The following is a 20,604-nucleotide window of genomic DNA, read 5'->3' on the forward strand; positions in this document are numbered from 1 at the left end:
AGCTGGAGCTATTAAGGCTTGCTTCCTTCCAGCTCTGCAATCAGGCCCCGCCCCCCAAAGCTGTCACTTTTATCAAGTTTGGTAATCCATAATTAATAAATAAGCATAATCCGCTTCTCTTTCTTTTGTTTATAAATGGCATCAGCTGTAATTTTTAAAGTATAGATACATTATTGTAAAGTGCAAACACTCTTACCATGTATGTGCAAGGGAATTACCGTATTTTTCGCTCTATAAGACGCAGTTTTTTCCCCTCAAAAGTGAGGGGAAATGTCTGTGCGTCTTATGGAGCGAATATGAAGCTTTACTTACCTGTCCTGTAGCGTGGGCCGGCTTAACAGCGCGCGCCGCGGTACAGGAACTTCAATTTCAGGTTCCGGTTTCCGGCGGGACTGAAAGGAAGTCCACAAGAGGGACTGAAACGTTGATCTTCTCTTAAATATTTCAATAAAAGTTACGTTTTAAGGAAATCTGAGAGTGCAGCCAACTGTTTCAATTGCCTGGATACTGGAGCCCTGGTAATGCACCCGGTCACACAACTTTGAAGCCTGAGTGCAAGGTACAACAGCTTTTATTTATATATATATATATATATATATATATATATGGAAGGCGTAGCCTGAAGTTGTGGGAGGGGCTTGGTTCCCCTTCTTAAGGGGCTCCAGTTACCTGTTAGGTCTGACGAATTGTCCCACCCACCACACCGCTTTCACAAGCATTTTATAAGGTAGGTCCTCTTTTATTTCAGGCCTACTTCCTCGTCAGTTCCGGCACACCACAACTGACATTTCCATTTCGTTGTTTGTCCTATATATAAATTGTACTACGGCTTATGCCATGACCACAAATATATATATATATATATATATATATATATATATATATATATATATATTTTGATACATTTCTTCTTCTAATTCAAAATATTAGTTATTTCAGGGTAGTTCAATTATACAGTAAAGCATACGCACATGCAGACACAGACAATCTTACTGATGCACACAAATAGGCTCATTGACAGACAATCTCAATGACACACAGACAAGGTTACTGGCACACACACACATTTAGTACAGACAAACTCTGATACACACACAAGCTTACTACAGACAAGCTCACTGTCACACACACACGCTCACTACAGACAAGCTCACTGATGCGCACACACTCTCTCTACAGACAAGCCCATTGACACACACATGCTCCCTACAGAAGAGCTCACTAACACACAGATTCACTACAGACAAGCTCACTGACACACACAAACTCACTAGCAGGCGCACACACACAGAGGCTCCCTCACTAGCAGATGCGCGCGCACACACACACACACACACAGATGCTCGCTCACTCACTAGCAGATGCACACACACAAAGGCAGACAGTCACTGACACCGAGGCAAACATCCACACATACAGAGACAGGCAGACAGTCACTGACACAGAGGCAAACATCCACACATACAGAGACAGGCAGACCGTCACACACACAGTCAGACCGTCACGCACACAGGCAGGCAGTCACACACAGTCGCACACAGACAGTCACACACACACACACACATACAGACAGTCACACACACACACAGTCACACACAGGCAGACAGTCACACAGACAGTCACACACAGGAAGACAGTCACACACACAGTCACACACACAGTCACACACAGACAGTCACACAGACAGTCACACACAGGCAGACAGTCACACACACAGTCACACACACAGTCACACACAGTCACACACAGTCACACACACACAGTCACAGACAGTCACACACACACACAGTCACACACTGTCAGGGTTTCTTTGCTGTTTTAAACAGCAAACCTTTCTGTTTCAGTGATTGAGTTTGCAGCTGCAATTACTATGAGCTGCTTCTGCTTGTTGCCACGGTTACTCACCTGTGAGTAGTAATCAACCCTGCTGCTAATCAGTTCTGCCTATTTAAGCAGCTAAGCCCAGAACCTCCTTGCCCTTGCGTGGTTTCCTGTTTCCCAGAAGTCTCCTTGTTCCTGTGTTTCCTGTTTGATCCTGGTTCCTGACTCCGGCCTTGTTCCTGACTCCGCTGCTCTCCGTGCTCCTGATCCTGGCTTGTCTGACTACCCGCTCTGGTGACTGACCCCTGCTTGATTCCTGGACTTTGCTTTTGTTTATTATTTGTTATTTATTAATAAAGGTGTGTTTGCATCTACTTCTGTCTCTGTCTGGTTCCTGGTCCCTGACACACACACAGGCACACAGTCACACACACACAGGCAGTCACACACACAGGCAGACAGTCACACACACAGTTACACACACAAAGGCAGTCACACATAGACACACTGACCTGCTTCTTAACTCCTGCTTGGAGCTCCTGAAGGCTGGTTGTTGGGGAAGCAGGGACTTCCTGCTTCCCATGCTGCAGCTAGCCAGGCCCACGCCGCACCGCAAGCTCTGCCCCCGCCGCACGCTAGGCCACGCCCCTGCCGCACACTAGGCTCCGCCCCCCACCGCTTTTTTTTTTTTTAATGATCCCGGCCGGCCATGTGGGGGCTGTGCCGGCCGCCTTGCTCCCGCTGCTCCCATGGGGCTCTGTGCGGCCGCACAGCTCGCACATAGCCGGCGGGGATCACAGGAGCCTATTCACTGATAAGGGCTGTCAGCCCAGCCCCAGGTGCCGCGCCCCACCGGGAAATTTCCCTGTATCCCGGTGGGCCAGTCCGGCCCTGAATGTGGAACATCTTATTCATGATCCTTGCAATGTGCTCAGTTAATGTAACTGTATATTATCTTTTTTAATGTTGCAGACTATAAATAATACAAACAAAGAATCAAGGTGTGACAGTGAGTCATTCCTGTGAAATCTGTTTTTCCAGAATTTGTCCACTTTCCTATATCAACAGCTTCTGTTATTTTTCTCACTATCCTTGTGATTGAATTTCCTCTCATTATGGAAGATTCTTGTTATTCATAATGTCGGGAACTTTTTTTTTCCAAAGACAATTTAAAATATTATCATTAGTTATCAGTATTACATAGTTATATACCACCAGAAGTTACTTTCAAATACACGTTGTAACAGCCATACACAATGATAGTCTGAAATACAATGATCGGGGCTGCAATTAGAAATTTTGAAGCCCTCAACACAGCTCAAGGCCTGGGGCCCGCCCCAAGTCTGCCCACAAGGCTAGCACCAAGTTACCCACCATCAATTACACCACCATCTTGCAGACACTTAGAGCTGTGGTAGTCAGTGTAGTTTATGTTTAGTGGATTTAGTGTATGTTTATAGGGAATCCTGTGTGTGTAGGGGATGTAGTGGATGCTGTTTGTGTGTCTGTGTATGTCAGAGAGGAAGTTAATTGATACAGAGAGTTCATAGTGGATGCAGTGAGTGTGTGCATAGTTAATGCAGTGTGTGTGTTTGAATAGTGTATGCAGTGTGTGCAGGGCCGGACTGGGAAGAAAATTTGGACCGGGCATTTTTCAATCAGAGCGGCCCCCTGAGAAGGGGGCGGGGCCAGAGAGGGTGTGTTTTGTCATCACTAAGGACAAGCACAAAAGTGAGCATGTTAGTTCAATGCGCAGAGCTCTGCTGAAGAGCTCTAGCATGAGAAAAAGGCCCTGTATTTGGTCTGCGCAGCGCAAGCAAATTTAATAACATGCTTGCGCTGTGTTTGCTTTTCACTTGTCTCTGGTGTCTCAGTAAGTGGGATACCAGAGAACAAAAGGGCCAGGAAAGCTTATCGTGCTAGGGGCTGTAGAGAGTGTGTGTATAGGGGGCATAGAGTGTATTGGGGATGTAGCGAGTGTGTGCATACCGGCTGTAGTGTGTGTAAGGGTTGTAGAGAGTATGTGTTTAGAGAATGTAGCATGTGTTTGTTAACAAGGAATGTAGTGTGTGCATAGGAGATCCAGAGTTTGTATGTCAGGAATGTAGTGTGTGTGGGTGGTACAGTGTGTGTGTAGGGGATCTAGTGTGTAAAGGACCCAGAGTGTGTATAGGAGATTGTGTGTGTGTAGAGGATTTAGTGTGTATATAGGGATCCACTGTGTGTATGTGTGTGTAGATTAGAGGATCCAGAGTTGGGTAAGAGATCTAGCGTGTATCTGGAGCGTAATGTGTGTAGTGGTGCAGTGTGAGGGGTGCTATAGTGTGGTGTGTGTATATTGGAAGGCATGGCCTGAAGTTGTGGGAGGGGTTATAGACCTACAAAAGGGACTCCCCCCTTTCCCTACTTACCTTTGTGGGTCAGACGAATAGCACTTCCAGGTCATACAAGACGCCATTTTGATTTCACCTTTGCTCCATGAGGTCTCATACTCCAAGCTGTGTCCAGGAATCCTGCTGCAGGGCTTTCCGTTAATCCAGTGGCTTTCTTTCCGGTCAGCATCACATTTGGTGCCTCAGGGACTCTCAAACCGTAAGTTGACCCACCTGTCGTGCCAGGATTAGTTCCCACGGCGCTCAGCACAGCACGGGTCCTCACTTAACAGTTTCCTTTCGTTTTGCACGGTTATTTCATTACCTAATACTCACCTAGCTGTTCATGTAAAATCTGTTGGGTTAAAATCATCTGTGCGGTTAAAACTACAAACGAAATACAATTTTTCGCCTACACACTGTCCCCTACCGGTCTTTGGGTGTACTACAAGCTTCTGAGACATTATCGCATTTCATGTACAAACCAATAAACCACTAAATTTTTACCTACACACTGACCCCTATCAGTCATTCGGTGTACTACAGGCTTCTCAGACATTATTGCATTTCATGTAGAAACCAAGAAACCACTGCATTTTCGCCTACATGCTGACCCCTACTGGTCAATCGGTATACTACAGGCTTCTCAGACTTTATTTCACTTCATAAGCAAACAAACTAACTACAGCATTTTCGCTTTTATACTGACTCCTACGGAATATTTGCATGGTTGCACGCTTAAAGTCCTTCCAATTACATACTTTCACACATTAGGTTATTCAGCAGCCAGTCATGGTTCACTACACTCATGTTTCCGGGTACAGTTGCATTCCATATCACAGATGATATAACACTCCCGACAAGTTAATTTCCACAAACAGGGGCATTAACAAGCATACAATAAACATTGGGACGGAGCACTTTGCTCTATTAAACGTGCATAACACACATATGGGTATACGCTTTTAAATGTCTATATTCAATTTTCATACATTGTTTTACCCATCCGGGATACAGGTATTTATAACCCTTACGACCAGTAAGGGTATCTAATCATACTACCAGGTATATACACCTGCTTATGTGGTATTTACATACATTTTCTGTTTTCCCCTGGATACATAATTAGTGTACTGGCAATTAGGGACTATAGATTTCCAATAGGTATTCTCATTTCTTGGCATCTACGCCTGTCGTATAGTGGTCCCGCGAGGCCAACACTCCGCCTCAACGCTCGGAGGCAAACACCCATCGGGCCACTCGTGAGCTAGCCGCCTCGCATGGTATATAGAGAGGGCCTCACCTGTCACTCCCCACCCCTTTTTTCTTATTACAGTCACCGAGAGGCCAACATCCTGCCATTACGTTGGTGGCCACAAAATTCCCTCGTGCCATTGCATAGAAAAATGCCTCTCAAGCCACTTGGCAACTAGCAGGGCCTCACCTGTCACAAAACAAAGGATTAATTGTTTCGCCATGTGGCTTTAGCTAGCAAGCCAGTACTAGCACACTGTGGGTTTATATAATAATGGCTATCTTCATCTTTCACTTGGAGAGGATGTTGCGGGTCCCACACGACAATTTTGTCCCAACACAGCGGACTATCACGTTTCAGGCTCCAAGCTCTAGCACCTCAGAACTACCAGAGACAAATTGGGTCATCTCATTCTCTTTGGCAAATCCCAGATTTGCAACAATTTCCATGTTGGCACAAGTAGTTTCAGTGTATGCAGACTGTGGCAGATATGTTCCCAGTACGTCAGGGCACATGAAACCATGTGTCCCAATAAATGTACCCTGAACATTACTTCACGTCTGTAAACATTATGCATTTCCAGTACTTTCTAACTCCTCACCCTTCCAGACATTTAGTTGATTTCCTAATCTCCGATTTTAAAGGCCTTCCGGACAGGTATTGCCAAATACTCTTGGGGAAATCTAGAATGCCCTAACTTGCAGTCATCACAACAGCTGGCATTACACTCATGGCCCAAGAATGGCAGAAAGATTTCTATCTGGGCCTCTCCGATCTACACCATTTACCGCGTGGCGCAATCCCATTGGGATTGTCACAGGGAATCTTCCCTCACACTGTAACTGATCATAGACTTATCTGCACCTCCCGCCTCGGCTACCCCAAGTCTCAACTCTCTCATACCCTTCTGAGGAGTCTTCATTACAGTATGCCACCATTGTTCATACCATTACAGCTATCACTCAAGCAGCGGGGGAAGCCTGGTTAAGTAAAACTGACATCACAACGCATTTCAGACTGCCATCATCCACCCTACACTGGCACTTACAGGGCATTTATGGGCAGCAGTCATATATTTCTTCTCCTGCTTAACTTTCGGGTCAAGAGCAGCCCCGGCCTAAATATATTCGTAGAACTATTTGCGGGTTGTGGTTAAACATATCCAGATGCCCCACAGTCATACACTCCCGAGATGATTTCTTGTTGGTCAAAGGGAACGCCTTTCCCTCTAGAAGCTTCAAGGAAGCCATTTGTATGCCTGAACACTTGGGGGTCCCAGTATTCCCTAAGGTCACAGAAGACCCAGACACTATCGTTACATTCCTGGGCATACAACTTGACTTGGCATCCTTGCCAACAAGTTACCACGTGAGAAATAGAAACAGTCGCAACAACACCAATTACCAACTCCTGCTTGGTACTCGCAACCGCATGGAACTACAATCCCTGCCAGGTTCCTTAAAATTTGCCATGCGCATCATACCGCAGGCTGCGCTTTCATATCAGACCACTTTGCTTTTTCCACACTCCCGCATGATGATCAGGGGCTGTCCCTAGACAACCAAGCCACGGCAGACCTAACCACACGTAATGGTAAACTACTGTGGCAGCTGACGTGACAGCCGCCATGGCAGGGGGTCATTTATGGTCAAGGTCATGGATTACATGAACCTCGCCAACATAACCGGGCTCTGACTAAACTGGCCTTGTCCACCAGCACTCAACACGCTTGCTACAGGGTTTCCACTTATACAATACGTTTCATGTCGGACCATGACTTAGATAGCTGGTTTGAGGTTTCACCATTTATGGCATTCACTTCTTTTTTCCACCTTTAGTTAAAAATTCTCGCACAACACGGTTAAACATTATCTCACGGACATTATACGTATTTCTACTTCCCAAAACACAGGGAAGTTTCATGCACTATATAGCCAAGATATCCCCGCACACGTTAAAGACACGGGGCCGCTCGGAATCATAGGCTTATGCGACTTACATACCACAGCCGATTCAGGAATTAGGAAGCTTTCATTAAAATGTCTACCTGATGGTTAACAAATGCACTATGATCCTGTATAATGTTTTGCATTAATATTTCTCTTTTTGCCCACTTTTTACCGGCCTACAGCATACGTCGGTTTCAGCACACCTCAACCGATTATTCCTAAAGCTACATCGCTACAACCATCTTATTCTATATCATATGAGAATGCCCCGAACACAAATATATATATATATATATATATATATATATATATTATATATATGTATATGTATATGTGAGGGTCACAGTGTGTTAGGTGTGCTGTGTGCAGCATGTGTGTGTGTAAGGGTCACAGTGTGTTGGGTGTGTTGTGTGCAGCATGTGTGTGTGAGGGGTGCAGTGTGTTGGGTGTGCTGTGTGCAGCATGTGTGTGTGAGGGGTGCAGTGTGTTGGGTGCGCTGTGTGCAGCATGTGTGTGTGAGGGGTGCAGTGTGTTTTGTGAGGGGTGCAGTGTGTTGTGTGTAAAGGGTGCAGTGTGTTGTGTGTGAGGGGTGCAGTGTGTTGTGTGTGAGGGTGTTCTTACCATCACATTCTATGTGTCTAATTATCTTTGTTAATTCACTGAGGGTTATTTTATATGATATATATGTGTGTGTGTGTGTTTGAGCGTGCTGTGTGTGCGTGAGGGCGCTGTGTGGGTGAGGGTGCTGTGTGTTTGTCTAAAGGTGCTGTCTGTTTGAGCATGCTGTGTGTTTGAGCATGCTGTGTGTGCGTGAGGGTGCTGTGTGGGTAAGTGTGCTGTTAGTTTGAGTGTGCTGTGTTTAAGGGTGATGTGTGTGTCTGAGGGTGCTGTGTGTGAGGGTGCAGTGTATGTCTGAGGTTGCTGTTAGTGTGCTGTGTATGTGTCTAACGGTGCTGTGTGTGTCTAACGGTGCTGTGTGTGTCTAATGGTGCTGTGTGTGTCTAATGGTGCTGTGTGTGTCTGAGGGTGCTGTGTGTCTAATGGTGCTGTGTGTGTCTGAGGGTTGCTGTGTGGGTGAGTGTGTGTGTCTGAGGGTGCTGTGTGTGCTGTGTGTGTGTGGAGGGATTGTGTGTGTGGGGGGGGCAAGGTGTAAATGTATGATTCTTTTTTATTATTATTATTATTATAATTAAAAATAATGTGGGATAAAATCAGATTTTTAGAAATAGTGGATAAAAAAAAAAATATAAAAAATAATAAACTTCATATCCCCCCCTCCCTTCTTACCTTTAGCTTCCCATGCTGCAGTCCCTGGTGGTGGTTTCCCATGCTGCAGTCCCTGGTGGTCCTAAAGGTGAGTGAACTCTACCATGCAGTTCCTGGGGTAGAGTTCACTCTCGCGAGTTCTGAACGTTGCCGCGGTAACCGCGGCATAGCTCCGACCTCGCAAGAGGAACCCGGCGGAGCTGCAGGGTAGAGCTCCGCCGGTCCTCCTCCCTCCCCAGCCGGCATAACAGTGTTACAGTGCCTCTGGGCCGGTGAGGGAGATCTTTGATCTTTGGAGGCACACAGCAGGGCCGGCACAGTGATAGTATCGGCCCTGCATGGGCTGGCCGGGGAGATCCTGGCCATCAGTCAGGGCCTCGGCCCCTGGCCATCAGCCATCAGTGTGTAAGGGATGCAATGTGCAGTGGCGTAACTACTGTGGTTGCAGGGTCACAACTGCGAATGGGGTCATGACTCCAAGTGGCTCAGCTGCCCTGAGGGGGGTGTTTGCATGTGTGTGTGTATATATATATATATATATATATATATATATATATATATATATATCCCGCTCCCCACGTGTCTCCTTCCCTCCCCCCAGCCCCTCCACGAGTCTCATTCTCTCCCTCTCAGCTACTCCATGGCTCATTTCCCCGCTCCTCCCCAGTCCCTCCATTTGTCTAATTTCTTCACCTCTCACCCCCCACCCAGCCCTCATTAACCCCCCCCCCCTCACTTCCCATCCAGCCCTCATATATATTATTTGGACATGCGCTTGTATATATAGTCGTGTCTCTTCAGTGTGACTTTTTCAAACATAGAAACATAGAATGTGACGGCAGATAAGAACCATTCGGCCCATCTAGTCTGCCCAATTTTCTAAATGCTTTCATTTGTCCCTGGCCTTATCTTATAGTTAGGATAGCCTTATGCCTATCCCACGCATGCTTAAACTCCTTCACTGTGTTAACATCTACCACTTCCGCTGGAAGGCTATTCCATGCATCCACTACCCTCTCAGTAAAGTAATACTTCCTGATATTATTTGTAAACCTTTGTCCCTCTAATTTAATTTAAGACTATGTCCTCTTGTTGTCCTCTTGTTGTGGTAGTTTTTCTTCTTTTAAATATAGTCTCCTACATATTGGACTAATATGGCAACATGCCCCAATGGGGGGCGCAGCAATATGAAGCAATAAAGAACTGCTGGATTATTGCTTGTTGGAATTATATGTGCAAGCGTTATTGCAAAGGGAAAATTGTCTCATGAAATGCAGAGTACCTTAACATCATATGAAATTGTAAAATGTTAATAATGTGATAATCATATTTATTTTAAATATAGTTTTTTTTTTTTTTTTTTTTTTTCTTTATTTTGACCGTGCATAGACAAACATACAGTATTTCACAGCTTGTGCCAGAGAGTAATACAACAATATTCATTGACATTCGTGTGGCTTGTTAATTCTTGCACTTTTTATATTTTTGTCTCGGCCTAGTACGTGGTATCTCATGGCTAGGGGTATGTGCCCGGTACTGTGATGGGGACTCATCGTCTAGTTTGGGTTCCTTGGCCAGGTAAAGCCTTTATTTAGTCTGAGGTCAGTCGTGGCGGTGGGTCCCTGTTCGGGTCAGAGTATGTGCGTGGATCTATGTGGGCCGTACCTTATTGTGAGTGGTGTTACGCCTGGCTTTGTCAGGTGTTGTCGCTTGTCCTATGTCGTTCTCCTGTCAGGCGGGGGGGGGGGGGGGGAGAGGGTGGAACATGGCTGAAATGCCTGTCAGTCGGTGGAGGTAGGGGTGTAGTGTCTCGTCCAGTTGGAAACATTATATGGAGATAAACGATAAAAGAAAAGAAACATAATAATGCATAACGAAATAAAGAGAGAACTATGGGTTAACAAAGAGTCCTTATCGGGACTTGGTTGCTTCATGTTGCTGTAGCCTCATCTCGGTTCCGTTCCGCTCTGCGTGGAACAAAGGGTTGTACCCGGTCAGGATTCCACTGGTGAGTCGGAGTAGGCCCTGTGTGGTTCGCCGTAGGTTGAAGAGAGTCTTTAGGCAGGCCCAGGGTGTGTAGTAAAGCCGTCGCCTCTTCAAGGGAGCCTATATTGTAGTTGGTCTTGCCCTTCTGGAGCCATATGGCACGCGTTTTCAGCCATCTGTATGGCATTTCTTGCTGTTGCAGCAGCTTGGTAAATGGCTTGAATGACCGGCGCCAAGCGAGTGTACTGCCGGTTAAATCAGCGTAAAACTAAAGCGACATCGACTCAAACTTGTAAGGGGAGCATTCCCTGGTTGCTGCGACGACCGCCATCTTGTCCTTGTGGTGCTGGAAACGTATGATGAGGTCTCGGGGTGCCGTGGTAGGTGCCTTTGCCGGTTTCGGGGCTCGAAAGAAGCTGTCCAGCTGCGCTGCTTTGGCTTGTCGCGGCGGTAACAGTGCCGTTAATAGCCGCCTTAGCATATGTGGGAGCTCCGCGGCCTGAATATCTTCCGGGATGCCTCTGATTTTCAGGTTTTTGGCCCGCCTTGCGTCCTCAATGGCTGCGAACTGGCTCTCATGCCTTGCGTTCTGGCTTTTGAGGCCTTGTACCTCTCGCTGTAGTGCAGCTATCTGTGATGTGTGGGTAGTAGTAGATGCCTCCAGGGTTCTGATTCTTCCCGTTAGGCCTTGGATGTCAGCCCGGAGGGACGCCACGTCCGTTTGGAGAGTCCGTTGGAGGTCGGCTAATAGAGACTTGAGGACTGCCGTTGTTACCGGTGAGGTGTCTGCTACCCGGACATTCGGCTTAGGCGCTGCCATCTGGGGTAGGTCTGGTGTTTCCTCCCCAGATGAGAAATCATCCGAGAGTTCGGAGAAGGTTTCAGGGTAAGCGGCCATTTTGGGCCCAGGCGCCCCCTGCGTTTGCCGCAAGAGTTCCGCGATGTTGGGGCCCTGTCTCGGTTTATCCGGTCTGGGCTTCTTCGTTTTGTGCCCCATCTTGATGGCGAATTGCCTGGCACTCCCTTGAGCCGAAAAGGTTGCCGGTTTGGAGGTGGCAAACGGCTATTTTTTATGTTTATTTGGCTAGTACAGCAGGAGCCCATGTGCTATGCGACTTTCCAGCTCGGCTGTTAACTCCGCCCCCCTTTTGTTGTTTTTTTTTTAACGTCATTTCGCTGTAACTGAGGTTTGACCATGTCTAATGTTCATAAAAGTGAAAAAGATATAATTTGTCTTGCTATAAAAAATATACTAGGTGTAAAATGTGAGCCACCTGATGTGTATTTAAATGACCTACAGATCATAAAGGTCATTGTTGTAAATGGGTCATCAGAAACATGTCCACTCTGCGAGATATTGTTTTATACCGTTTTTTTTTTTTACTTTTAGATTACAAGTTTTTAAATGTAGTAATATTGTATCCCATCAACAAAGCTGCATTTGTTTATGGCCATATGTGGGGAATGCATATAATGAATCTCTAAACTTTAGCTCACAGTTGAAATCACAAAATAAAGGTCTTGAGGCATTTCTTAAGTATTTAAGGCATTTATAAATAAGTGCCAGTTAAGTGTTCTTTCCCGTCATCTGTCTGATGAGTGATTAGTGAGATTACTGTAATCTTATCTCGATACAAAAAAAATCTATTCCTTACCAACTTCCTATTAAGGATATAATCATTGTAAAAGTAGCAGTGAAGAGAATAGTATATCATATATGCGACATTCCATTATTAATTCCATTAATTAATCCAATATTTTATTTCACTAAAGAACAGTCTGTGGTCGAATTTATCAAATGTTTTATTTATAAATCAGGTGCCAATCTGAAAAAAGTTACACAATAAAATATAACATTAAACAAAAATGTTCTAATGCAATAAAATAAGCAAAAATAAATAAATATAAATATATATTTATATATATATTTATAACTTCCCTCTGAGCATCTCTGTGATCAAGAATATTAATCAGTGCAGTAACTCGATGAATATCATACACGAGTAAGCAATACCGGGAAGCAGCTTCCATCTACAAGCGTTAAGTAATTGACATGTATTTATGATTTCAAATCCCAGTTATGTGCAATTAGCTTTAGGAAGAGAAGGCTGCAGGGCTGAAAACTTAGTTAATAAGCAAATAATATTTTATCTGGAATCTGACAATTTACATATATTACATAACTTGAAGCACCATAACCGCATTAACCTGTTGTAGTGGTGATGATACTAGGAGTATCCTGGCACTGTTCCCAATAATGGGGCAAACCATTTTGCAATAGTTTGTGCTTGGGTCTTTCTGGGCGCTGGGTCACCTCTGAAGCAGGTTGAACAAAATCTGGCTTCTGCAGAATGCACTGTAGAAAGCCCCTTCACTCTAAAAAGCACAAGGCAGCATGATTATGTTTGCCAAGCTGCATCTGAGCAAACCACAAGACTTCTGGAACAACATCCATTGGACAGACGAGACCAAAGTGGAGATGCTTGGCCATAATGCACAGCACCATGTTTGGTGAAAACCAAACACAGCATATCAGGACAAACAGCTCATACCAACTGTCAAGCGCAGTGGTGGTGCTGCCACAGGACCTGAGAACCTTGCAGTCATTGAGTTGACCATGAAATTCTCTTTTTACCAAAGTATTCTAGAGTCAAATGTGAGGCCATCTGTCCAACAGCTCAAATTTGGCTGAAACTGGGTTATGGAGCAGGACAATAATCCCAAGCACACCAGCAAATCTACAAGAGAATGTCTGAAAAAGAAAAGAATCAAGATGTTGCGATGGCCCAGTCAAAGTCCAGACTTCAACTCTGTGGCGGAACCTTAAAGAGAGCTGTGCAAAAACAAATGCCAGCAAACCTTAATGAACAGGAGCAACATTGTAAAGAAGAGTGGGCTAAAATTCCATCACAACAATATAAGAAATAAAAAACAATGGTAGAAAAGGCTGCGCCACAGAATATAGAATAAAAAATAATAATAAGCAAAGTCTAAATAAAAAAAAGTCCAACTTTTATATCCTTACGAATGGTCTTTTGTGCAGTGACGGGGTCTTCAGATATTGTAGTGATTCCACTTATATGGAAGATAAAAAAGAGGGACAACCAATAGTGCAATATGTATAGCTCAAATATGGACGAAATAAAAAATGATGGTAGAGAACTCACATTTACAAGAGCTTATATCCAGCTCTAGGGTAAAGCGCGTACATCGGTATAATCCCCGCTTATGGGATATGTAGACTCTCCGTCTCTGGTGTCCAATTCTCAGAAAAAAAGAGACAGCCAATAGTGCTCACTGTATGACAGTGTTAATATAAATTAATTAAAAACGTACTTACAAATAGAGAGCAGACCGACTGCTCTGTGATATCAGCATGGGTGGATTGATCCCCACATAGGATTTCTTTGGGTGCAGGAAACTTCCAAACGGTTATAAAACCAATAAAAAATAGATAAAATAATAAAAATAAAAAGCCAGGGTAAAATAAAAATTATGTGTATATAAAAAAGATAATGGGCACAAACAAATGACCAAAATACTTTAATATAAAAATACACAATATTAAATTTCCATAGCGCGTTTCGTCAACAGACTTTTTCAAATGGAATAACATACAATACCTGGCAATGTGTTATATAGGAACACAAGTAATTGGAATATTGGCGCCAAAATGGTCTAGCCAATAGGATTAAAATAAAATGAGCAAAAACACATAATTAAAAACATAAATGGGTTCTTTATAATAACACAACAATTTTGAGATATGTGTCTCGAGATATGTGGCTAAAACGAGGGTGGGAAGATATGATTTTTAGCGATTGAAATCTCCCACGTGACTTGCGGCACTTCCGCGTATCGGAAGCTAAACCGCACAGCTGCATGGAAGATGTAGTTTCGAGTAGCCGCAAATGGTGGCCGTGTAAACAGAGGGGAGGAGGGTTTAGTTACTGGCTAAAATTAGAATGCGTCCATCTTAGGAAGGGCAAAAGAGTGCATAGAGGCCATATTGAGAAGGGCAAATTAGTAAAACGTGTATTGAGGCAGGGTATATATATAAATAATAAAAAAAAAGGGGGAATATAAGATATTTAAATAAAACAAAAGTAAATAGACATTTTTAAATAGTGACCTGGATAGAAAACAAGTAGAAAACATAAAAAGATATTTTACAAATTAAGAACAAGTTAATTTAAAGGTATAGACATATTTACTTATTGTTATAAAAAGTTATGCAGATCAAAGTCTGCATTAAGACCATGGGGTATAAGGGTCTGAAGATTATACACCCATTCCATTTCTGTTTTCCCAAGTAACCTTTTTATAGCTCCTCCATGCCAAGAGGTAGAACATTTTTTTATACCAATACATTTAAGCAGGTGTGGATCTTTATTGTGCATAATAAATTCATACAGAAAACAATTACTAATGGTGGTTCCACAAGCTATTGCTGCTAATGGTGGTTCCATAAACTATTGAATTGTACTTTCACACACAGCTTCTCCATTTTGGCTTTAGATATATGTATATAAATTGATGTAACATCTATATATTGACCTAAAATCACTAGTCCCTTACTATAGGAATCAAGATTAGCTCAGCTAGATTAAACACCCTACAGGATTAAAGACGAGCTGAACATGCAATCAGATATAAGTGTCTGGGAGTGCCAAAGTTAATATTCACAAAACATTTATTAAAGGGTTAAATGGTGTTGTGTTTGACACACTGTATGTATTTTTCTTTCATGCAAACGCTACAACTCAGAGCAAAATTACTTTACTGAGTGTTCCACTTGTTTGATATAAATATTTATTCTTAAAGGCATGCAAAAAATGCTCAAGGAGCTTTTCAAAAATGAAGTAAAGTATTTCATATTAAACCAACCAGTTTCGGCACAAATAGTACTATTCTTAATGTGTGAGGGCACTTTAACGTGCCAAAACTGTTCCGTCCAATAACGTGTGTTTGTCTTCATTTTTGCACAGTTTGTTGAGTGTTCCTTTATGCCTCTCCAAGAATAAATATTTATCTCAAGCAAGTGGAACGTTGCACTATAAGTCTTGAGTTATGAGGTTATTTGAAAGAGAAAGTACAGATATAAACTAAGAACTACCAGGATCCTGGCAAGAAACTTATAATCTCTATGGTCAGAGTTGCAATGTGAATATTGACTTTGCTTTGCAGATACCACTTGATGAGTTGGTCTTGTCCCTCAGCACAAGAGTTTAGGCAAACATAATGATATCATTTTGGTTAGATTACCAGTGGCATAAATAATGAATAGAGGGCCTTGGTGCAATAATGTTTTTCAGGACTCCATTAGAGCAGAGGAGGCCAATAGTTTGGTCCTTATTGCCATGCAACTCCCTCTATGCGGTCTGTTTTGCCAGATGCCAGAAATCTGACGTTAACAATGCTCTCACTACTGCAAGGGATTCTGGGTAGGCATATGCAAATGAGCTCAACAAAGAACCACATTTTTGCCTCATCAGCATGAGGTTGGTTACTGACTTGCAATGGAGGCTTGCCGATACTTGTGAAGTACATACCAATAGAGTGGTGGTGGGGAAAAAAGTGGGGATGAAAACCCCTTCCACCTAAAGTAAGTGGATAGTTATTACATTGCTATACACAAATACACATCAGTGAATCCATAAAATTAGCTTTTCCCACAGAAATCTCACTTTAACAGTGCTCTCACTACTGCAAAGGATTGTGGATAGGCGTATGCAAATAAGCTCAACAAAGAACCACATTTTTGCCTCATAATTCCACTTTATACATGGATTCCTTGGCATGCTGATGAGTTGCATTAACAATGAAACAGCTGTCCATGAGTGGTTCTCTGGCTTTGCTCCTCTTCCTGAGTTGTTTCAAAGCTGTTGTATACAGCAAACACAGACTCCAAGGAATCCATGTATCAAGTGTTTTCATCCACACTTTTTCCCCCCACCACAAATCTGCTGATATATATATAAATATAAATATATAGGTGTAAATAACTTGCTTATTGTCTATTTTTCTATATATACAGCGTGACTACTTTTCCTTCATAATAAATGTTCCTTTATTAAGTTCTGCCTTTGTCTGGTTGAAGAGACCTGTTTAATAGTATTTATGATTGCACTTGTTTTGCTAAAGCACATTCTCCATCTCAACTTAGAATGTTCAATGAGTTAAGATGGAAACACCCAGTTCCAGAATAAAGCTAACTAGAGCGGTGTCAATTTATTCCTTTTTTTTTTTTCTCCCATTAAATATAATTGATAAGGGATATAGAAGGGTTATTAGTAGTAACTTGGGATTTCCATTTACTCTGGTTCAGGTCTTGATTGTAGATTTCAGTTATGCTCAAGAAGCATATTGTTTTTTCTGACAAGCCTTAGCATAGTAACAAGCACTTTACCTTAATCAATGCACCTTCAGAGCAGTATAGTTCTAACATGTAATTGTCAGATCATGTTCATAAGATTGTGTATAAAAAAGAAAGTAACATCTTCTAACATGCATTCTCTTCGTTGATTTTAGTTAGTACTCAGGGATTTTTCAGAAATGTTGACCCTAGACTTTTACTTAAAAGTACGGTTTCATCATGTCAGGTGGTCCTCTTTACTGAACTCAAGTTTATTTTATGTCTATAGTATTACACATCATCTCACATGAATTAAAGAAGCCTTTGATCTTTATTTTTTCTTCCTCTGTCTGACACAAAAGTGATCATTTCCCTCCCGAGGATGTGGAGAATGTATATATATATTATTATAAAATAGTGTTCTCTAATGCCTTGTAATTCCACTGATGCTACTAAATCAAATCTACTGTAATGTAACACAAAACAATTGAAAAAAAATATTTAGGAGTGTTCTATCAAACTCATTTTTTGATCTTCTATTATACATTTTTCAAAAAAAAGTTAATTTAAGTTGATTCAGAGCTAAATAAAGATTATCTATAATTAATGGCTTTGTGATCCAAATCTTAACGTGAGTGTGTCACTTAGTACTAGAGACTAGATTGGTTGTATTTAGTATCTAGAGATAAGATCGGTTGATGACTATTTCTTGTTTTTATATTTTATAATGTTCACATTATTATGGTTCTACACCTTTAACTTCTAAACGGCAGAGGGTTAATTACGTTTGGTTCTATTTCCTCCATTCTTCAGCCCAGTTTAATTTAACATCTATAAAGTAATTCGTTGCCACCCAGGGATAAACATTTCCATCCGGTGTTGAAAGCCCAGGACTGTGTGACTACAAGAAAAGCACAAACACGGTTATAGCTGGAGTGAGGTCAGGTTTAGAATTGGCTAAGCAGCCAAGAATTCAGAGCAGGTAGTAATTATGAAAATCATGATAAACAAACCAAATCTGTCAATAGAATATTATAATCTGAGTTGCCATGACACAGATGCCATATCACTTCTTGGAATTGCACACAATATTTGCATATATCTCGGACGTTGCTGCCATATTGTACTTTGAGCTAGTATTTTGATATTTTAGTTGATGTGACATTTGTAACTGCATCAGGGATAGGACTTTCTAAGCCTGCTTTATTTGTCTGTCATTCTCTCTCTCTCTCTCTCTCTCTGATAATAAGTCTTTTCTGTATTTGTATCGTGTTTTGATATTTATCAGCGCTATACAATTACAAGTTATTGCATTCTTGCTTGATTCACAACTCTGTGTCCACACTGAGCTTCATTCTCATTCTAGGGTTTGCAGGTATTTGGGCCAACCAGATAGCTCTCCCATTCATATTAGCTGTCAGCCATTGATTAGAGGCAACAGATCCCTGGTGGGATCGTCCATAAAGCACCATTAAGCATTCTCACATTAAAAAATATAATGGTGATGCAAGCATTGATATGGTTCTTGACAAATAAGGCTACCAACAGTTGGGAAAAGAATTCCCTAAAAAAACAAAACACAACTTCTATGTCCTATGAGTCCTAAGTCCTATGAGTTGACCTCTAGACTTAATTTTTTTTAAAACAATTTCACTGTCATATACTTCTTATACTCTAAAGGTACATTGTAGTTTAATAAAAAAGTACTTAATTAGTCTAACTAAACGAAAAGTACAAACTCACCAACTGAGTCATCTACAGAGTGTTATCCTAAGAATCTACCCATTCATGATGACACGAATGGAAGGAATGTATTTTAGAATGCTGGAGGTGGGACAGACAAGTCAGGATTAAGTTGCAGAATGATATAAAACATATTTTACAAAATCGAACAAATAAGACAGCTGATTATTTAGGCCAAATGCTAAAAATTATTTTGGCGCATGAAGTGTCCTTTAAAATACAATCATTGGACAGAAATGCATTCCCCATTATGTAATATCACTCATGTCTGCTATTTCAATACATTTAAGATTTGTTCCAATATTCAGGGAAATGTTTTTTTTTCTGTTAATATATTTTACAGAAGGAAAATGAATCTTCCAGGAGAATATCGTATAAGAAACAGATTTTAAAAAAATCAAAATGTCAGCACTTTCATGTCTTTTTTTTATATGTAGATATATCTATAATATTAAAAATGTTTTATACAAACCTTTGTGAACATTACAATTTTATTGTTTTTTTTATAAAGGTTCCGCTGGAGAAGACGTTTACTTGTTATCTCTGCTCCCAACGATGAAGAATGGGCCTATCAACAGCAGCTGAACGCACTTACTGGACAAGCATGTAACATGGGTAAGTTTGGGGTATGCTCAGTATTTAAAACCGTTTTTAAGACTCATACTTTAATACTTACAGGGTTATTTACTAAAGTCAGGAAGTCAAAGTGAATGTCAAATTTAAAGGCCAAAATAGCTGATTTTGAAGAATTCTCCAAGTCGGCTTCCATTTGGGTTCATTTGGTCTTAAAAAAACCTCAATTCAGAATACAAACCCAGCTTTATTCATTCTCCATAATAAAATGTATATTTTAGTTTTACTGGTGGAGCGGGTGCAGAAAGGGAAATGGTATTGTGCGTTTTACACCTCTAGGATACTTTATCAAAGATTGATAAAGTGGCTTCATAAAGTGCCCAAGAGTCACAAAACATGCAAGACTGCCTTTCCTCTTCCCTCCAAAAGCAAGATACAAAATACATTTTATTATGGAAGCTGAGTAAAGCTAAATATGTATTCTGGATTAAGCTTCTCTTCATTGGTGCTGCTGTTAAAAGGTTTCAAACTATTCACGTTCATTTATAAAAAGACTTGCTGAAACATGTGAGGTAGATCAGTTGGTAAAAGCAACAACTGTAGAAACTGTTCAAACCATGCACTGCACGCTCAGGTCTCATTTAACTGCGCCATAGCCTCATTCCAAGGCCAATAAAATAAACTCATATATATATATATATATCATTTTTATGTTTGGCGGGTATGATTGTTTTTTGTTATCGTCCCAGTCCAATAAAATAATGCATATTTTCCCAGTTTTGTAAGTTTTTTTTTTTTTTCATTGTATGCTTTTCCATGTGCAGGAATTTCCTTTTCTAGTCCATTTTCAAATTGTAAAACAGCTTCAAAGAAAGAGTATAAATAGCTTACATTTAAAATACAGGTTGAGAACACTGGGCCAGTTTATTTTCTACAATTACGTAATAAGGCAAGTGTTTATGTTGGCTAGTGGGAAATCTATATACTTTTTATTCATTTTAGTTGAAAAAAAAACACGAGCATCTTCAGCTTATAGGGCTTCAACTAAGAATATATTTTTTAGTACAATTTTCATAATTTCTATTTTTGGGAACCCACAGGTAGTCTCGCTGATATGATGAATTAGTTTTTTACACTCGCAGCTATTACCTTTCCCAACTTACAGTCTTTGTATTTTGGCTCCTGCTGCTAGACTACTTACTTGAGAATTACACTAAGATTCTTCTAAGCTCTTTGAATTACCACCACCAGCTTCTAAGCTCTTTGGTTTACGATTCATACTAT

General features: G+C 41.6%; 1 protein-coding gene across 2 annotated transcripts in view; it reads left to right on the forward strand.

The window, feature by feature from the left end:
- CCDC80 (coiled-coil domain containing 80) overlaps positions 1-20,604 on the forward strand; it is a 119,183-nt gene that overhangs the window by 78,247 nt on the left and 20,332 nt on the right. For both annotated transcript variants that reach the window (XM_063450147.1, XM_063450146.1), the window contains one exon: positions 19,259-19,362. In XM_063450147.1, the coding sequence (XP_063306217.1) occupies positions 19,259-19,362 (104 nt within the window). The remainder of the gene's footprint in view (positions 1-19,258; positions 19,363-20,604) is intronic.

This window comes from Pelobates fuscus, chromosome 1, assembly GCF_036172605.1.
Source record: "Pelobates fuscus isolate aPelFus1 chromosome 1, aPelFus1.pri, whole genome shotgun sequence".
Taxonomy (NCBI): Eukaryota; Metazoa; Chordata; class Amphibia; order Anura; family Pelobatidae; genus Pelobates; species Pelobates fuscus.